We start from the raw sequence: 20,553 nt of genomic DNA on the forward strand, positions 1-20,553 counted from the left end.
TCCTATATAGTCCGCTTTTTATAAACTTGTTCAAACACAGGTGTTCACAGATCAATTGTTTAGCACGATCTTTGTAATTCTTATATATTCTTTTATAATATATTAAGTTTTTCACTTCACTTTGCATTTTGCATAGATTAATATATCTTTTGTCTTCACATGTTTGTGATATTCATCACGATCTTTCACCAACTCATTACTATCAGTTTCATTCACATCACTGTATCCTTCATCTCACATTGTCAATATTCTTTGCATGTTAGATATCACTCACAGTTTTAGATTTCATAACCACCCCTTTTCATAACTTACATATATGTCCTTAACATACCTCTCATTATTTATAGGACCCCTGAAGAAGACTTTTTGTCGAAACGCGGACCATGTTGGGTCCTGCATCCCTAGCGGACTAAGTCCTTTAAGATTTTTATGTGGATCAATTTACTTTTAGGTGGATGATTTTATTTTATGTGGACGATATTAGTGTACCTTTGGAACTTTGACATTTTCAAATAAAGTCCATTAAGGAACATTATCATTCCACAGAGTTTCTTTTGGTTTCTTCTGGATTTTCTTCTGTGTGGAGATTTTGGGGTCATGTTTTTTTGTTTTTGCCAATCTTATATCCAGCCAAATCTTCATTAATTAGAGTTCTAAGCAGGTTACAGGCAACATATTGTTACTTATAATTTGTATAGAGCCATATATATTACAAAGAATTTTACAGTACAGTACATGGTACATAAAGTTATTAAATTATATATAGTACTAGTGTTTAACCCGGTGCTAGTAAAACCTCCTTCCCTCGTATGTCCCCTATTTGCAGCCCCAGCTCCAAACCCATTTTTACCCCCCCAGCCCATCTTTTCATCAGGAAGTAGCAAAACCAGTTCAAAACTGTTCCACCCACCCAACCCAATGTTTAACTTCAAAGAAAAGCGCTGCGCCACACTGTTGCGGGCCTCGGCGTCTTCTCTCCACTGCAGCCAGCCCTAGCGGAAACAGGAAGTTGTCAGAGGGCGTGCCGCAGTGGAGAGAAGACAGCCAGGCCAGCGGCAGCAAGGTGCAGCGCTTTTCTTTGAAGTTAAAAACGGAAGGCGAGTGAGCAGGCGAGGGGGAGAAATAGATGCTGGCAGGGGCGCCTGTGCCACCCCCCCTTCCCACCGTTGCAACGCCTATGGAGGTTTTTCTGGCGGTGAATGAAGACGGGAGGGGGAGTCGTCGGCGTGTTTCCTACCTCCGTGTTCGAAAATGGAATTCGACACAGAGGAACACAGCATACTGTCAGGAAACACGCCGTCCAAAATGCACATGTGCGCTTAGGATTTTATTATAGAGGATATATATATATATTATCCCAGGACAAGCAGGTAGGTATTCTCACTAGTGGGTGACATCATCCAACGGAGCCCCGATGCGGACATCTCACAAGCATACCTGCTTGTAGAAACTTTTAGAAGTTTCGAGTTGCCCACACCGCGCATGCGCGAGTGCCTTCCCGCCCGATGCACCGGGTGCATCTCCTCAGTTCTTACTCTTCCGCGGAGCTGAGAAGTCCGTCTTTGACTCTCTGCGCGAAGTTCCTTCACTTGTGCCTTCTGTGTCCGCGGTTTTGAGTTTTCTTTGCTCATTATCATTGGTTCACATTGCGTTTTTTTGTTTGTTGAAAAAAAATAATAATTTCTTTCGTTCGTTCGACCGGGCAGGCTGCTTGGCCGCGGCCTCGCAGCTTCGATCTTGCGGCGGAGCTTTTTCGGCCTATGTCCCGGCCTGTCACCGGTTTTAAAAAGTGTGTCAAGTGCCAGCGCACGATTTCATTGACGGACCCTCACCGACGCTGTATTCAATGTCTCGGGCCTCAACATCTTCCGAAATCGTGCCAGACTTGCTCCACATTTACAGCACGTGCTTTTAAGCGTTGCTGCATCTTGTGGGAGTCGCTGTTCAGCATGGAGGCGTTGCCGGAGCTGCCCTCATCGCAGAGCGCCACGCCTTCGACTTCCGCTTCAGCCTCTTCGGCATCGAGTCTGCTTAAGCCTGCCTCGTTCGTGCCGGCTTCGACTCCGACGCCTGCTGCGGTGCCGTCCGCTGTCTCTTCAGGTCAGGTAACGCAGCCTCCCATTCCTCCAGTGGTGCTCAAGGTGCCCAAGGCTTCTAAGCCCAAGCCCCCTGGCGGCCGAGTTAGCGATGTCCATGCTGGAGGTCCCATTGCGGATGCGAATCCCTCTTTGCGGGCTTCGTTCCATGCCATGATGGAGAAGCGATTTGTCGAGCTCTTTACTAAGATTGGGCCGACGCTTCTCTCCCAAATCCAGCCTGGGCACGCAGAAGCCTCCTGCGAGGTCGAGCCGCCTCCAGTGCCTCCTCGACGCACACTCTCGCTGCTGGGAGCAGAGTCTTGGCGAGTGTCTGGTCGGGCTTCGGGGCATGCAACGCAAGAAGCAGAGTCTTTGCCCATGCCACCTTTGGAACCGATACACTCGATGCATGGCGCTGAATCCTCCACCTTGCCTGGAGCAGAACCTTCCTCCTCGATGCCGAGCCTCGAGTCTTGGGGGGTGCCTCGAGGGGCTTCGTCTCAGCCTCCTCTGCTTCAATCCACAGCCTCCAGCCCCATCTACTCGCTGGATGCCTCGTCTGGGCCTTGCTCGCCTCGACGTTCGAGGCCTGCTTCTAGACACAGTTTGGGTCGTCGCTCGAGACATTCATCAAGGCATTCTTCGAGGCATGCCTTGCCTCGTCGTAAGCAGCCCTTTAGGGAGTTTTCACCGGATTACTTGCCTCCTCCTCATATGCCGGAACTCGAGGACATCGTGGGATCGTTCTCTCCCTGCCGGTCCTCGGCCTCAGTGGATCAGGACACCTCGGCTTCTTCGAGCCCGTCTCGAGGCCCGGCACTGGCTGACCAATTATCTTTCTCATCTTTCCTGCGGCAGATGGCGGTGGATCTGGATATTACCCTGGATTCGGGTTCCAAGTTTTCTAAGGAGTATTTGGAGACAATGCATCTTCCCCAACCTCCTGCTGAGTCTCTCCGTCTGCCTCTCCATAAGCTTCTGGACCAGACTTTCATGAGATGTTTTGAGACTCCTTACTCCATCCCCGCTGTCCCCGGGAAGTTGGATGCCAGGTACCGCACAGTGCACCATAAGGGCTTCGACGGTGCACAGCTCTCTCACCAGTCCCTCTTGGATGAGTCCTCCTTGAAGCGGTCTCATCCCTCCCAGGTCTATGCCTCCACTCCTCCTGGCCGGGAGGGCAAAACCATGGACAGATTTGGTATGCGCATCTACCAGAACTCGATGATGGCCTCTCGAGTCCTGAATTATAGTTTTCATTTTGCGACCTACTTTGATTTTTTTCTCTCAATTCTACAAAAGTTTTTGCCATATCTAGACTCTCAGGCTCGCTTCGAGTACTCAGAAGTCCTGGCGTCGTTGTCCCAACTCCGCCTGCAGATGATGCAATCATTTTACAACGCTTTTGAACTCTCTGCCAGGGCTGCTGCTTGTTCGGTGGCCATGCGACACCTGGCATGGCTCCGGACCATTGATATGGACCCGAATCTCCAGGACAGGCTGGCGAACGTTCCCTGTGGGGGAGCAGACCTTTTCGATGAGTCCATTGAGGCGGCGACGGAGAAGCTGTCAAAACATGAAATGTCTTTTCAATCTATTCTCCGCCAGAAGCCCAAGCCTGCTATTGCTCGTCCGTCTCGCCCGCCTATGATCTATCAGTGACGCTACCTGCCGAAGCAGGCGCCCACCATCCGTCAACCTGTGAAGAGGCAGCACCAGCAGAAGCCCCAACAAAAGCCTCAGCCTTCTGCTGTCCCCAAGGCTCCTCAGCCTTTTTGACTGTCTCATAGAGAGCATAACTTCCATCGTTCTGCCCTCCTCGTTTTTTCCCATCGGAGGTCGTCTCTTATCATTTTTATCATCGATGGATGACTATTACGACCGACCTCTGGGTCCTTTCCATCGTAAGAGAGGGATACTCTCTTCAGTTCCATCAAGTTCCTCCGGAACATCCGCCAAGAGAGTATCCTTCCAACTTAACCCAGACCGCCCTTCTTCTTCAGGAAGCTCAGGCTTTGCTCCGGCTTCGTGCCGTCGAGCCGGTCCCTGTGGGCCAACAGAACAAGGGTTTTTACTCCCAGTACTTCTTTGTTCCGAAGAAGACGGGAGGCCTGCGTCCTATTTTGGACCTCAGGGTGCTCAACAAGTTTCTGGTCAGGGAGAAGTTTCGCATGTTGACCCTGGCTTCTCTCTATCCCCTCCTCAAGCAGACCGACTGGTTATGCTCTCTGGATCTCAAGAAGGCCTACACTCATATTCCCATCATATTACCTCAGTTTTCGGGTGGGACGTCTTCATCTTCAATACAGAGTGCTCCCTTTCGGCCTGGCTTCCTCACCCAGAGTCTTCACCAAGTGCCTGGTTGTAGTGGCCACAGCACTCAGGAACCATGGTCTTCAGGTGTTTCCCTTCCTCGACGACTGGCTCATCAAGGATTCCACGTCTCAGGGTGTCATCCAGGCAACCCAGAAGACGATCTGGTTCCTGCAGAGTCTGGGATTCGAGATCAACTTTCCCAAATCCCATCTGCAACCTTCCCAGATTCTTCCCTTCATCGGAGCTGTTCTGGATACTATTCAACTCAGAGCATTCCTTCATCCTAAACGCCTGGCGGCCCTTCTTCATCTTTGTCGCTCAGTCTCCTCTCGCCCGTCCATCTCGGCGAGACACATGATGGTGCTTCTGGGCCACATGGCCTCTACGGTACACGTGACTCCTTTTGCCAGACTTCGCCTGCGGATTCCTCAGTGGACCCTGGCGTCTCAATGGTCGCAGATCTCCGACCCTCTGACTCGACACATTCAGGGCACTCTTGCTCTGCTACAGTCGCTTCGCTGGTGGATGCTCTCTTCCAATCTCTCCAGAGGTTTGCTGTTTCACATGCCTCCCCATCAGAAGGTCCTCACGACCGACTCCTCGAACTATGCTTGGGGGGCTCATCTGGACGGTTTCCGCACCCAGGGCTATTGGACGAGTGCGGATCGTCTGTGCCATATCAATCTACTGGAACTCAGGGCGATTTTCAATGCTCTCACTGCTTTTCAGCATCTGCTTCATGACATGGTGGTCCTCATTCGCACGGACAATCAGGTCGCCATGTATTATGTTAACAAGCAAGGAGGCACGGGATCGGCCTCCCTCTGTCAGGAAGCTCTGAAAGTTTGGGATTGGGCGATTCGCCACAACACCTTCCTCAAAGCAGTCTACATTCAGGGGGCGGACAATGCCTTGGCGGACAACTTGAGTCGTCTTCTCCAGCCTCACGAATGGACTCTTCATTCCACGCCCCTTCATCACATCTTCTCCCTTTGGGGAACGCCTCAGATAGACCTTTTTGCAGCTCCCCACAATTTCAAACTGCCTCAGTTCTGCTCCAGGATCTACACTCATCATCGTCTCGAGGCAGATGCTTTTCTTCTGGACTGGGGGAATCTCTTTCTTTATGCGTTTCCTCCATTTCCTCTCATTCAAAGGACTCTGATCAAGCTCAAGTCCGACCGGGCCACCATGATTCTGATTGCTCCTCGGTGGCCCAGGCAACCTTGGTACTCCCTTCTTCTGCAACTCAGCAGCAGAGAGCCCTTCCTTCTGCCAGTGTTTCCATCTCTGCTTACGCAGCATCAGGGATCTCTGCTTCATCCCAACCTGCAGTCGCTACACCTGACAGCTTAGTTCCTCTCAGCGTAACTCCCCTTCAGTTTTCACAAGCTGTGCGGGATGTTTTGAAAGCTTCAAGGAAGCCTGCTACTAGACAATGCTATTCCCAGAAATGGACTAGATTCTCTACTTGATGTTTTTCTCATCATAAGGAGCCTCAACATGCCTCCTTGTACTCTGTTTTGGACTACCTTTTGCACCTGTCTCAATCTGTCCTCAAGTCTACATCGATCAGAGTCCATCTTAGTGCAATTGCTGCTTTCCATCAGCCTCTTCTGGGGAAACCTCTTTCTGCACATCCTGTGGTTTCCAGATTCATGAAAGGATTTTTCCATGTCAATCCTCCCCTCAAACCGCCTCCAGTGGTTTGGGACCTTAATGTTGTTCTTTACCAACTTATGAAGCCTCCATTTGAACCTCTTAACAAGGCTCCTCTGAAATATCTCACTTGGAAAGTGGTATTTCTCATTGGCCTCACTTGTGCTCGTCGAGTGAGTGAGCTTCAAGCATTGGTTGGGGGTCCGCCCTTTACAGTGTTTCATCATGATAAGGTGGTCCTTCGCACTCATCCCAAATTCCTCACCAAGGTGATCCCAGAATTTCATCTGAATCAATCCATTGTTCTTCCTGTGTTTTTTCCAAAGCCTCATTCTCATCCTGGAGAATCAGCTCTTCACACTCTGGACTGTAAACGTGCTTTGGCTTTCTACCTGGAACGCATCAAGCCTCACAGAACTGTTCCTCAACTTTTCATCTCCTTCGATCCGAACAAGTTGGGACGCCCTATCTCTAAGTGCACCATCTCCAACTGGATGGCGGCTTGTATCTCTTTCTGCTATGCACTGGCTGGATTACCCCTTCACAGCAAAGTCACAGCCCATAAGGTCAGAGCAATGGCAGCCTCTGTGGCTTTCCTCAGATCGACACCGATTGAGGAGATTTGTAAGGCTGCCACTTGGTCCTCAGTTCACACCTTAACTTCTCATTATTGTCTGGATACTTTCTCCAGACGGGATGGACAGTTTGGCCAAACAGTATTACAAAATTTATTCTCCTAAGTTGCCAACTCTCCCACCATCCCATTGTGGTTAGCTTGGAGGTCACCCACTAGTGAGAATACCTGCCTGCTTGTCCTGGGATAAAGCAATGTTACTTACCGTAACAGTTGTTATCCAGGGACAGCAGGCAGCTATTCTCACGTCCCACCCACCTCCCCCCTGGGTTGGCTTCTCTGCTAGCTATCTGAACTGAGGAGACGCGCCCGGTACATCGGGCGGGAAGGCACTCGCGCATGCGCGGTGTGGGCAACTCGAAACTTCTAAAAGTTTCTACAAGCAGGTATGCTTGTGAGATGTCCGTATCGGGGCTCCGTTGGATGACATCACCCACTAGTGAGAATAGCTGCCTGCTGTCCCTGGATAACAACTGTTACGGTAAGTAACATTGCTGTATGTATCATAAATACAGCTGACCATTAACATTGTCTTTGTTTTAGGTGACTTATATTCTTAGTCTGAGTCTCTTTGGACCCCTGGCTGAGGTTTCTTAAAATGCCATGTTTTTAGAATTTTGCAAAACAGTGTATATGCTGTGGTTGTGGAAATTTTGATGGGAAGTGAGTTCCACATTTTTGCTATTTGGAAGTTGAATGATTTGCTGTGAGATGTCTTGTATTTTATAACTTTCAGAATTGGGGATGGTAGGGTCAACTTGTTAGAATTACTTTAGTTCTCGGATCTACCTAATAGTTTAGTAAATCTGGAGAAGCTCTTAGAGACATCACTGTATAGCATTGGATCCTTTGTTTCTGAAGAGATTATGATACCGTATATGGTGGGAAGGAGAATCTTACACCTGATTGCTTAATAAGCAAGGGATGCTTGCATTTTTTTATACTTGAACACAGACATTTACTGTACATCTTTTTGTTTAATTGTAGGAAGGATTCCTGCTTGGGGGGGTAAGACAAGAAGAGACCTTCAATATCAGTGATTCCCAGATGAGCAACAGCGAATTTGTGCAAGTCATTGGTAAGTGGAGCTAGAAGAGAGCAGCTTCCAAACAGAAGACCTCATTTGTGTAGCCCTCAACAAGCAATAAGGCCTAGTCAGTAGATGAATGGTACATCAATCGTAAACTTTCTACCTAAACTTATAATCAAAAGAGGAAAGAAAGGGGGTGGAGCCTGACAGCCACGGAGGGTAGACGCATGGGGTAATCTCTCCTCCACACTGATATTCAATTTAAGATTACTGCGGCTATTTTGGGGTGCTTTTCATCTTCGAACGATTTTCTGTGATCAGCTTCATCTACCTACATGACTCCCTCAAAACCTAATAAAGGCGATCCTTCTTCACCTGCTCCATCCAGCGCTAAGAGGCCTAAAACAGACCCGAGCATGCCGGACAAAATGGCGTCGAAGCACGATGACTCGCAGCTTGATATCCTGATTAAGGAAATGCGCTCAGTTAAACTTATCATGCAAGAACAAGTTGAAGAAACCAAGTTTCAAGTTTTATTTTAATTTGATGAATCGCTTATTTAGTTTTACTAAGCGAGATACAACGTTAATAATTAATAAAAAAAGGAAAAGGCATTTATTTAAACATGACGTTTAAAATTTAAAATAATGGGTTAGACCGACAGATTTGTGGACTAATCAATACATAAGGAAAAGAGGGGCAGAACTACATTTCAATATTTTAAAGTACAGCAGAGAACCTTAGGGAGGGTAAAATAGAAACCTGAAAGAAACTAATATAAAATTTAAGCATAATTTAAAGATTAAAAGCATCTTTAAAAAGAGAACTCTTTAAGTTACTTTAAAACGACTCAAATTATTTTCCTCTCTTATATGCTGAGGTAAAGTGTTCCAAAGCTGCAGAGCCATCACATGTCATGTCGTCGAGTTCCAATAATTTTCAGAGAGGGGACTACCATGAGTTTTTGATTAGTGGACCGGAGAGAACGTGACGTACTATAAGGGATGAGTAAATTATTGATAAATTGGGGTTCGTTAGTGGAAAGGGTTTTTAATACTAAGAGTAAAATTTTAAAAGTAATACGGTGGTTAATTGGAAGCCAGTGAGATTTAGTCAGAAAAGGAGTGACATGATCGTATTTTTTACCATTATGAATGAGTTTAATGGCAGTGTTCTGGATTATCTGAAAACGCTTCTTTTTTTTTTTTTTTTTGCGTGACATTTATTAATAAAGAATTACAGTAATGAAGCTTAGTGATAATTAAAGAGTGAATTAATATATTTAGTGATTTTGGCTCTAGAAACTTAGAGATTGAGTGAATCATTCTCAGTCTATAAAAGCAAGATTTTACGGTATTACTTATGTGCTCGTGAAAAGAAAATTTATCATCGATGATGACTCCCAATATTTTTAATGATGTTACCAACTCCAGATGAATGTTATCAAGGGTGAAGGGGGTAGTCAAGTTTATTCCCTTTTTCCATGGGAAAAGAAGAGCTTTTGTTTTCTGTATATTTAGAGCTAGCATTTTGGAACTAAGCCAATGTTTAACCCTCTCTAGCTTTTTATTAATCTCGAGTATTTCCTCCTTATTTTCTGGATTTAGAGGGTGTAAAAGTTGTATATCATTGGCGAATGTGAAGGTGGTGAAGCCTATTGACTGACATAGACTTAATAGAGGAGACAGAAAAATATTGAACAATAATGGAGATAGTATGGATCCTTGAGTAATACCATAATTAAGAGTATAAGGTTTAGAGACGGAGTTATTGAAGGTAACTATAGATGATTGATTAGAGAGAAAGGAGCTGAACCAATCAAGTATTTGGTCACAGACACCTATGGATTTCAGTCTCTCAAGAAGTAATACATGATCAATAGTGTCAAATGCTGCTGATAAATCTAAGGAAAAGAGAATGACAGAGTTATGATGATCTAAGTACTAAAGTATGTTTGTGGTCAGACCGATCAGTGAGTACTCTGTAGAGTGGTTTTTCTTAAATCCTGTCTGGTTTGGATGTAGAGCATTAGTTGATTCGACAAAATCTGACAATTGATCGAATACTATTCTTTCTGTGAGTTTAGGTAAGAATGTAATATTAGCTATGGGGCGATAGTTTGAAGCATCCTCAGGGCTAGACTTATAATCCTTTATTATTGGGAAGATTGTGGCAGTTTTCCACGAGGATGGTAGTAAACCGGAGTTAAGGCTATTTAAGATAAGTAAATGTATAAAGGGACCGAAGCATGAAAATTTTTTTTTTAAATGAACAGAGGAATGATCTCTTATCGAGAGCCTTTTAAATTAACTCTTTGAAAAAGGTGCTTAATATCAGCTAGCGAAGATAGATTATAAGTGTAACATTTAGCAAGAGGTAGTTGGCAGTCATTTGGGATATTAGTCGGATCAGCGGATAAAATATGATCAAATTTTCTCTGTATATCACATATTTTTTTGCAGAAACAGTCAGCGAGATCTTGGGCTGTTGGGCCGATCTTAAGGGTAGTAGCTTGTTTCTGAGGGGTAGGAGAAATAGATTTTAAAATAGAGTAGAGAATGGAAGGATTTTTTGCTTTTAAGATTTTAGTAAAATAATAATTTCTTTTAGCTACTACGGGTGGAGATAGAGGCGCTTAACTCACAATTTATGGACGCTAGACACCGCATTGATGCTCTCGAGGAACAGATCGCGACCCTGCAATCGAAAATCTCCTTGGTTGACAAACATGACAAACTACTTGTTTCCCTGCAGCGTGACTTGGAAGATCTATCAAATCGTTCTAGGAGGAACACCATTAGAATCATTGGTTTACCGGAGTCTTTGGAGGGCTCAGATGTAGCTGCCTTTCTATCGGATTTCCTACCTAAAACCCTGGGCCTTACTTTCTCGGCCCCACTGGAAATAGAGAGGGCGCATCGAGTGCCCTCGAAGCCCTCTGCGCATCTGATTATAGCACGGCCCATAGTGACGAAACGTTTACGATTCCAGCATGCGCTTCAAATCATCTCTGCGGCAAAATCTCACCCTCAACTGCATCAGGGTCGGAAATTCTTTATTGTCACCGATATGGCTAAATCTACAACACTCAAAAGAAAAGCGTTCCTCTCATTCATAGATCTGGACGCGAAATACAGCCTCATGTATCCAGCCAGAATGAAGGTGACATATAATAATCGCACCACTTCCTACACGGATCCTGAGGAGTTCGCCTCTTTTCTTAAATCTCTGAGAATGCAATGAGTCATGTTTTTGATGATTGCTGTGATGTTTATGTTCTTCATTTCTTTGCTTAAACCTGAATGGCCATATATATTTGTTGATAAAAATGGATGTGGAGCTGTTTGGGATTGCTCTTTGTCTCTCACTGTTCCTGCAGGAACACCCGCGTACTGTTTTGTTCATATGCATAACTGCATGGTTCTTTTCTCAATCATGCTTTATGCTACTGTGTTTGATTTCTATCTTTTCTCTTTCTATTTCTCCTCATCCTACTTTTCTTGCAGGAGTGGCTTAGTTGTTACTGTTTATTATAGTGCATTCATGCTATTGTCTATGCTTGATTATTTTGTTGTGAACTCTCATCATTATGATAATGGCTGATTTACATGTTTTTTCCCATAATGTCAATGGGCTGAATCATCCAATCAAACGCAAAATGATTGCTCACTATATTAATATTAAGCACGCTGATATAATTTTTCTTCAGAAAACTCATCTTCCCTCTACTGCTGCATCTAAACTTAACCTCAAAGGATACTCCTCCCATCTTTTCTCTCCTGCTATTCACCGTAAAAAGAATGGAATGTCCATTTTATTTAATGATAAATTACAGGTTACAATTCTATCCCACATAACTGATGCAGAGGGAAGATGGTGCCTGGCTCAAGTTGCGATGCACTCAGCTGAATTTGGGGGATCGCCGCCCAAGACCCATAGCGCCTTCTCCTCTCATCTAGACGCCCCCTGCCCTCTTCGCTTCCCCGCCAAATACAGCTCTCGCCTTCAGATGCCCCCATCTTATTCCCAGCTCCCAGCCCAAGGTGGAACTCCTCCCTCACACAATAACACCATGGCATCCCGCACAACCAAACTTTTACTCATCCTCTTATTGCTCTCCCTGCTCTCAACAAACTGGAAAACATTTGGCTATCACCTTTCCCCGATTCCAATAGTAACAGCAACATACAGACAGACGCACCCACCCAGGAAACTTCACTCTCCAAGAAATCTGATAGAATGCCCATTGGCTACCCACGAAAGCATCCCACCCATGTGGGTAAGAAAATCTCCTCCCAAGGCAAGGACGACAGCTCATAAAACATCTCCCACTGCAAGAAACCTCCTCCACCCAATGTACATCTCCAATTCTCACACAAAGTACACCTCAATCACATGTGCGTACATGAACATAAGATCGAATGGCCCAAAGGCAGACCTAATAAAAGACTGGATAGTTAAAAAACAGATAGGCTGCCTTTTCCTAGCCAAAACCTGGCTTACCTCCGATTCGGACCCAGTCATAACAGAATTCTGTCCCAAGGGATACAAACTTGAATTAGTTTGCCGAGAAAAAAAGCAAGGGGGAGGACTGGCCATCTTAGTAAAAAACAACCTTAACATAAAAGTTCTAGACAAACACTCCACCCCCCCACTTGGATCTACTAGCCTGTCAACTTTCCAGCGACTCACTTAAAGGCACCATAACCTGCATCCTATGCTACTTAACTCCAGGAAAATGGAACGCCACAAAACATGAACTGGAAGACTTCATCTTCCAGAACTCTTTAAGCTCAACACACAATCTGCTCCTCGGAGACATCAACCTCCACCTAGAAGACACACCTCCAAACAAGTCGATGGCATACTGTCATACCTCAATGCACTTTCTTATCAAATCCTTCACCCCCAACCCACGCACGAAAAAGGCCACCAACTTGATATTGCTGCTTACATGTCCCAACATCCCCACACACCAGACCTTCATATCTCTAACGGGGCCTGGTATCCCCTCCCTCTGGTCAGACCACTACAAATTTACTTTCATCATCAACTGGGCTCAAAGCATAAACAAACACGAACTCCACAAAACTTCCTTCAAAACATTACATTACATTACATTACATTAGTGATTTCTATTCCGCTTGTGCCTTGCGGTTCTAAGCGGATTACATGTTAGAAGACTGGACATTTCCAGTAGCATTGCAGTACATATAAACAAGAATGCGTTAAGTTACAATTGTTGTTCTGGACTTTTCCAGGATAAATTGGTAGTAGATAGTAGATAGTGATAGGTTGTTTAGACGAATAGAGATAATATTGTCCGGATTCTGTTGTTTAGACGAGTAGAGATAATACTGTTCGGATTTGGGTGTTGCTGGTGGTGGTGTTTGGGTAGTCATGAGAGCATTATCTTAAACTTTTGTGAGGTTATGATGATGGGAAGTGTTTTTTGAAGAGATGAGTTTTGATTTCTTTTCGGAATGCTTTAATGTCTATTGATTTGGTCAGTAGATTGGTGATGGTAGTATCGATCTTTGCTGCCTGTGTCGCTAAAAGGCTGTCATATAGTTTCTTTCGTCGTGTTCCTTTGAGAGGGGGGTGAGTGAATAGGCTCTGGGTTCTCCTTGATCTGTGTGAGAGGTTACGGTGTAGTCTGTTGTTTAGGTAGCTGGGTGCTGTTCCATGTATTACCTTGTATAGTAGACAGTAGAATTTGAACTGAGATCTTGCTTTTATTGGTAGCCAGTGTGAGTCTAAGTATGCTTTGGTGATGTGGTCGTATTTGCCCAGTGAGTAGATGATTCTGAGGGCCGTGTTCTGAACTGTCTGCAGTTGTTTTATCATGTAATTTGGGCATGGTAGGTATAGGCTGTTACAGTAGTCTACAATACTCAGTACTAGGGATTGTACTAATATCTTGTATTGATCTTTGTTGAAGAATTTTCTTATTTTTCTTAGGTTACGTATTGTGAAGAATGCTCTTTGGATGATTTTGTGGATTTGAGACTGCATTGTGCAATTTCTGTCTAGTAGGATTCCCAGGATTTTGAGTGTGCTTTGCATTGGGTACTTGATTGTGTTTACTTCTAGTTCTGTGAGAGAAGGTTTTTTTTCCCTTTCCAGTAGTAGGAATTTAGTTTTCTCCGAGTTCAGTTTTAGTTTATGACTTGACATCCATTTTTCTACCGTTTCCATTATCATTTTCAGGTAGTTTGTGGATAAGGGGTCTTGAATATTAAAGGGGAGGAGGATAGTTATATCATCTGCGTAGCTGAATGATACTGTGTTTAGGGCGTCTAGGGTTATGCCTAGGGATGCTATGAAGAGGTTAAATAATATGGGTGATAGTGGTGATCCTTGTGGTACTCCACATGGGTTTGACCATGGGTCGGATATGTGCTCTTTTGATTTGACTTTGTATGTTCGTGTTTTGAGGAAGCTTTGGAACCATTTGTGAACATTACCTGAAATTCCTATTGCGTCTAATATCTGGAGTAGTGTGTGATGGTCAACTAGGTCGAATGCCGCAGAGAGATCGAGTTGAATGAGAAGCAGCTTGTTTCCTTTGCTGAGGTGTTGTCGGGCAATGTCTAATAGTGATACCAATAGAGTTTCTGTGCTGTGGTTGGATCTGAATCCAGATTGTGATGGATGTAGTATGTGATGGTCTTCAAGGTAGTTGGAGAGGTGTTGTGCGACAAGGCCTTCTGTTATTTTAATGTATAGAGGGATTGAAGCGATTGGTCTATAGTTTGCAGGATTATCTATAGGACCTTTGGGATCTTTTAGGATAGGTGTAATTATGATTTCTCCTAATTCCGGTGGGAAATGACCTTCACTTAGTGTTGTTTGAAGCCATAGTGTGAGGCAAGCTTTAAATTTGGTGGAAGCTGTTGCTAGTAAGTATGAGGGACAGTTGTTCAAGACAAAAAACTGAACCCACCACATTCTGAAGCAAAGCAGACCCCATAATCGCCTCCATAGACCCCAAAGAATTCATATGCCTGTGGTGCACCCTAAATGAAACAATCCTGAATGAGCTAGCCCCAGTAAAATTAAAACACAAGATCTGCAGGCCGTCTGACAAATGGTTCGACACTGAACTTCTCCAACTAAAAAGACACTGCAGACACCTCGAAAGAGTCTGGAAAAAAAAGAACCGAGAACACACCAAAGTAGCATGGAGAAGCCTAATGAAACAATACAAGGCCAAACTTAAGGAAAAATGAAAAGCCTACTACTCTAAGCTAGTTGGTACAGAGATCCTGGACACAAAGAAACTTTTCCAACTAGTAAAAAATCTCACCGACACCAAGCCATTCCTAGCCACACAAGGAACCTGCCCACAAACAGCCACCCAATTAGCAGACTACTACAAAAACAAGATCATCTCAATCAGATCCTCCTTCAACAACGCAGTAACCCATCTTGACGAGATAACAATAAACCCTACAACAGGAGACGCCACAGCAGCAGACAGGTATTGGACCAACTTCCCAGCAATACAATGGTCTGACATGAACAGACTCTACAAAAAATACTGCCAAGCGTCATGCGACCTGAACAACTGCCCCTCATATCTGCTAACAAATGCCTCACCCATATTTAGAGCCAGCCTCATGCAATGGATCCAAACCACACTCACGGAAGGTCAATTCCCACAAGACCAAGGGGAAATCATAATCACCCCAATACTAAAAGACCACAAAGGCCCAACAGACTCCCTTTCCAACTATAGACCCATAGCCTCAATACCATTATATGTTAAACTAATAGAAGGTCTCGTTGCACAATACCTCACCAACTACCTCAAAGACCACAACCTACTCCACCCCACACAATCAGGGTTTAGAACCTACCACAGTACAGAGACTCTCCTACATCCCTACTTGATATAACCCGACAACACCTTAGCAAAGGAAGGATGCTGATAATTCAACTCGACCTCTCTGCCGCATTTGACTTGGTAGACCACACCATACTTCTCCAGATACTAGAAGCTATAGGGATCTCAGGCGGGGTCTACAATTGGTTCCAAGGTTTCCTCAAAACAAGAACATACAGAGTAAAAACAAAAGATCTTATATCGGCCCCCTGGTCTAACCCCTGTGGAGTTCCTCAAGAGTCACCACTGTCGCCCATGCTCTTCAACCTCTTTTTATCCTCCCTTGGTACTATTCTAGACAACCTAGAAGTAACTTCATTCAGTTACGCAGATGATATAACCATACTCCTCCCCTTTGACTCACCAGACTCCACTTCAACAGACAACCTGAAAAAAATACTAGAAGCAATGGAAAAATGGATGTTAGACCACAAATTGAAGCTCAACCCGGACAAAACAAAATTTCTATTGCTTGAAAAGGACAAAACCCCATCCATATTAGAAATAAAACCCCATCCAAATTAGAAATAAACGCCATCAAATACCCCATACAGCCTGCTCTTAAACTCCTAGAAGTAACGATAGACAGATGCTGCACCTTGCAGGTTCAAATCAACAAAATCACTCAAAAAGCATTCTTTACCATGCGCAACCTACGAAAAATAAGAAAATTCTTCGAAAAAGAGCAATATAGACTCATAGTCCAATCCCTAATCCTAAGTTTAGTGGACTACTGCAATATCCTCTACCTACCATGCCCCACAAATCTAATAAAACAATTACAGACTGTACAAAACACAGCCCTCAGACTGATCTATTCACTTGGAAAATTCAACCATATTACCAATGCCTACCTAGATTCTCACTGGCTATCTATAGAAGCTCGTATTCAAGTCAAATTTTACTGCCTATTATTCAAAGCATTAAACGGAACTGCACCCACCCATCTAACCAACCGCCTAAATCGGAACCTCTCATCCAGACAAAGGAGAGCCCAGTCCCCATTTTCCTACCCCCCTTTCAAAGGAACTCAACGCAGAAGGATGTATGACTACCTACTAGCAACTCAAGCAGCAAAACTGGACCCCCTAATCTCCAACCTGCTGACAGCAACAAGTGACTTTAAATCTTTCCGAAATGAAATCAAAACCCTGTTATTCAAAAAATTTATCCAGATATCTTAACTCCTTCTTCCTTCCCCCCCGATATCTCTCCCCTCAACCTCTCCTCTCTTCCCGTAATATTCCCCTATAACTCATCAAAGCTTCCAGCATCCACTACGTAACCTCTCTGAAACCGCACACAGACCAGCCAGATCGGGGCCAGCGTGGGAGCCCTGCTCCGCCCCCCCCCCCCCCGATCCAGCCGGAGGACACACAACTTAAAAAAGGCCCAGCGCCTGCACCGCACACAGACCAGCCAGATCGGGGCCAACGTGGGAGCCCTGCTCCGCCCCCCCCCCCCCCCCCGATCCAGCCGGAGGACACACAACTTAAAAAAGGCCCAGCGCCTGCACCGCACACAGACCAGCCAGATCGGGGCCAGCGTGGGAGCCCCGCTCCGCCCCCCCCGATCCAGCCAGAGGACACACAACTTAAAAAAGGTCCAGCGCCAAGCCGACGAAGGCACACGACAAAGGCGCCACCTGCATGAAACACCTGCGCCCCAAAGACCACTCCACCTGATCACCTGTCGACCTCCAAGTAAGATTCATCCATCTATATCCTGCCTCTTTCTCTGGCCCCCTCTGCACAAGGAGAGGAGCGTGGGAGCCCTGCCCTGCCCTCCTCCCGGTACAGGAGAGTCGACTTTTCTACACACCAGCACCGGAGAAACCCTACTTCTTTCGCCGGCCCCCTCTGCACAAGGAGAGGAGCGTGGTAGCCCTGCTCCGCCCCCCTCCCGGCACAGGAGAACACATTGCTGACTGCACTCATACCGGAAGAGCCTGCCTTTACATCGGGCCTCCTCTACATTGAGGAGAGGAACGTGGGAGCCCTGTTCCGCCCCCCTCCCGAAATAGGACACAGGAGAACACACTGCTGACTCACCCACACCGGAGGAGCCGCCTCAATCAGGGCCCCCTCTGCATCGAGGAGAGGAGCGTGGGAGCCCTGCCCCGCCCCCCTCCCGAAACAGGAGAACACATAGCTGACTGCAGCCCCAACTCGAACCCCCACAACCTTACAATAATACATTTGGCTTATGGACAGTAAAACAATTGTTTACCTCGGATTTGATCACTCCATTTGCATCATTTTGCTCTCAATTTCCACTTCAATGCCACTCTCAATGGCTCCTCCTAACCTCAGCAATTTCCAATGCATCACTACATATGGATGATAAAGCATCATTGACCATTGTTTGACGTTGGTGCACTTTAGTTCTTACCGGTGGCAAAGCTGTCTCTATTTTCTATCATATTCTACGAGATCATCATTTCATCTTCTCGGTCCAGTCTATGAAACACTGGGAGAATATGCTTTCCTCACCTCTTCAGGATATTGACTGGGAACTTCTATGGTCAGCGACAAATCGGCCTTTAAGAACATAAGAAGTTGCCTCCACTGGGTCAGACCAGAGGTCCATCGCGCCCAGCGGTCTGCTCCTTCGGCGGCCCATCAGGTCTATGACCTGCGAAGTGGTCCCTGACTATTCCTATAACCTATCTCTACTTCTATCTGTACCCCTCAATCCCCTTATCCTTTAGGAACCTATCTAAACCTTCCTTGCTCTGGCCTATCACAACCTCCGGAAGCGCGTTCCATGTGTCCACCGGCCTCTGAGTAAAGAAGAACTTTCTAGCGTTTGTTCTAAACCTGTCCCCTTTCAATTTCTCCGAGTGCCCCCTTGTACTTGTGGTTCCCCACAGTCTGAAGAATCTGTTCCTGTCTACCTTCTCTATGCCATTCAGGATTTTGAAGGTTTCTATCATGTCCCCTCTAAGTCTCTGCTTTTCCAGGAAGAACAGCCCCAGCTTTTCCAACCTGTCAGCGTATGAAAAGTTTTCCATACCTCTTATCAATTTAGTCGCTCTTCTCTGGACTCCCTCAAGTACTGCCATGTCCTTCTTGAGGTACGGCGACCAGTACTGGACACAGTACTCCAGATGCAGGCGCACCATTGCACAATACAGCGGCATGATGACTTCCTTCGTCCTGGTCGTGATACCCTTTTTGATGATACCCAACATTCTGTTCGCTTTCTTTGAGGATGTCGCACACTGTTCCGATGCTTTCATTGTTGTGTCCACCATCAACCCCAGGTCTCTTTCAAGGTTACTTACCCCTAGCAATGATCCCCCCATTTTGTAGCTGAACATCGGGTTCTTTTTCCCTACATGCATGACCTTGCATTTCTCTCTGTTAAAGCTCATTTGCCACTTTTTTGCCCACTCTTTCAGCCTTGTTAGGTCCCTTTGCAGGTCTTCGCAGTCTTCCGTGGTTCTAACCCTGCTGCAGAGTTTGGTGTCATCTGCAAATTTAATAACCTCACATTTCGTCCCCATCTCCAGGTCGTTTATAAATATATTGAACAGGAGCGGTCCCAGCACCAACCCCTGTGGAACTCTGCTTGTGACCCATTTCCAGTCTGAGTATTTGCCCTTTACTCCAACCCTCTGTTTCCTGCCTGCCAACCAGTGTTTGATCCATCGGTAGACATCCCCTTGCACCCCGTGGTTCCACAGCTTCTTAAGCAGCCATTCGTGGGATACCTTGTTGAAGGCTTTTTGGAAGTCAAGGTAAATGATGTCTATGGATTCCCCTTTATCCATCTGGCTGTTTATTCCTTCAAAGAAGTGCAGTAAGTTCGTGAGGCACGACCTTCCCTTGCAGAAGCTGTGCTGGCTTGCCCTCAGCTGTCCATTGTTTTCTATGTGCTCGCAGATGCTGTCCTTAACCAGTGCTTCCATCATCTTTCCCGGAACCGAGGTCAAGCTCACCGGCCTGTAGTTTCCCGGGTCACCCCTTGATCCCTTCTTAAAGATAGGGTATGACATTTGCTATTTTCCAGTCCTCCGGGATCTTCCCAGTTTTTAAGGATAGGTTACATATTTGGTGAAGCGTTTCCGCTATTTCGTTTCTCAGTTCTTTTAGTACCCTTGGGTGGATGCCGTCCGGGCCTGGTGATTTTCATCCTGATCCCCACTTATGATCTCCTCGGGTTCTGGAATATTGGATGTGTCCTCGCTCGTGAAGACTGACGAGAAGAACTTGTTTAACCTGTCAGCTACCTCTTTTTCCTCCTTTACCACTCCCTTCCTGTCTCCATCATCCAATGGTCCCACTTCCTCCCTCGCTGGTTGCTTCCCCTTCACGTACCTGAAGAATGGTTTGAAGTTTCTTGCTTCCCCTGCCAGCCTCTCTTCATATTCTCTTTTTGCTTTCCTAACCACTCATAACATTCCTTTTGGTGTCTTTTGTGCTCCTTCTGGTTGTCCTTAGTTTGGTCCTTTTTCCATTTTCTGAACGATATTTTCTTGTCACTTATCGCCTTTTTCACTGCATTTGTTATCCACACCGGGTTTTTTGTTCGATTCTTTTTGCACCCTTTCCTAAACCTGGGGAGGTACAGATTCTGTGCTTTGTGCACCGTGTCCTTGAGTACGGACCAGGCTTTTTCTACGATCTCCATCTTCCCTGAGCTGCTTCTGAGTTTCTTTCCCACCATTTTCCTCATGGCCTCGTAGTTCCCTTTTCTGAAGTTGAGCGCTGTCGTTGTGTTTCTTTTCACCTTTGATGTTCTTATTTCTAGCTTGCACTGGATCATGTTGTGATTGCTGTTTCCTAGTGGCGCTATTACTACCACCTCCTTTGCGGGTCCCCCTAGCCCGTTGAGGATTAGGTCAAGAGTGGCATCTCCTCGTGTTGGTTCCGTGACCAGTTGTTCCATGAAACAGTCCCTCACAGCCTCCAGGAATTTTGTTTCCCTCGCGCAGTTTGAGTGT

General features: G+C 45.7%; 1 protein-coding gene across 3 annotated transcripts in view; it reads left to right on the forward strand.

Annotated features, from left to right (window-relative positions):
• The window catches only part of ABRAXAS2 (abraxas 2, BRISC complex subunit), a 209,065-nt gene that overhangs the window by 23,883 nt on the left and 164,629 nt on the right, over positions 1–20,553 (forward strand). For all 3 annotated transcript variants that reach the window (XM_033943580.1, XM_033943579.1, XM_033943577.1), the window contains exon 2: positions 7,675–7,765. In XM_033943580.1, the coding sequence (XP_033799471.1) occupies positions 7,675–7,765 (91 nt within the window). The remainder of the gene's footprint in view (positions 1–7,674; positions 7,766–20,553) is intronic.

This window comes from Geotrypetes seraphini, chromosome 4 (genome assembly GCF_902459505.1).
Source record: "Geotrypetes seraphini chromosome 4, aGeoSer1.1, whole genome shotgun sequence".
Taxonomy (NCBI): domain Eukaryota; kingdom Metazoa; phylum Chordata; class Amphibia; order Gymnophiona; family Dermophiidae; genus Geotrypetes; species Geotrypetes seraphini.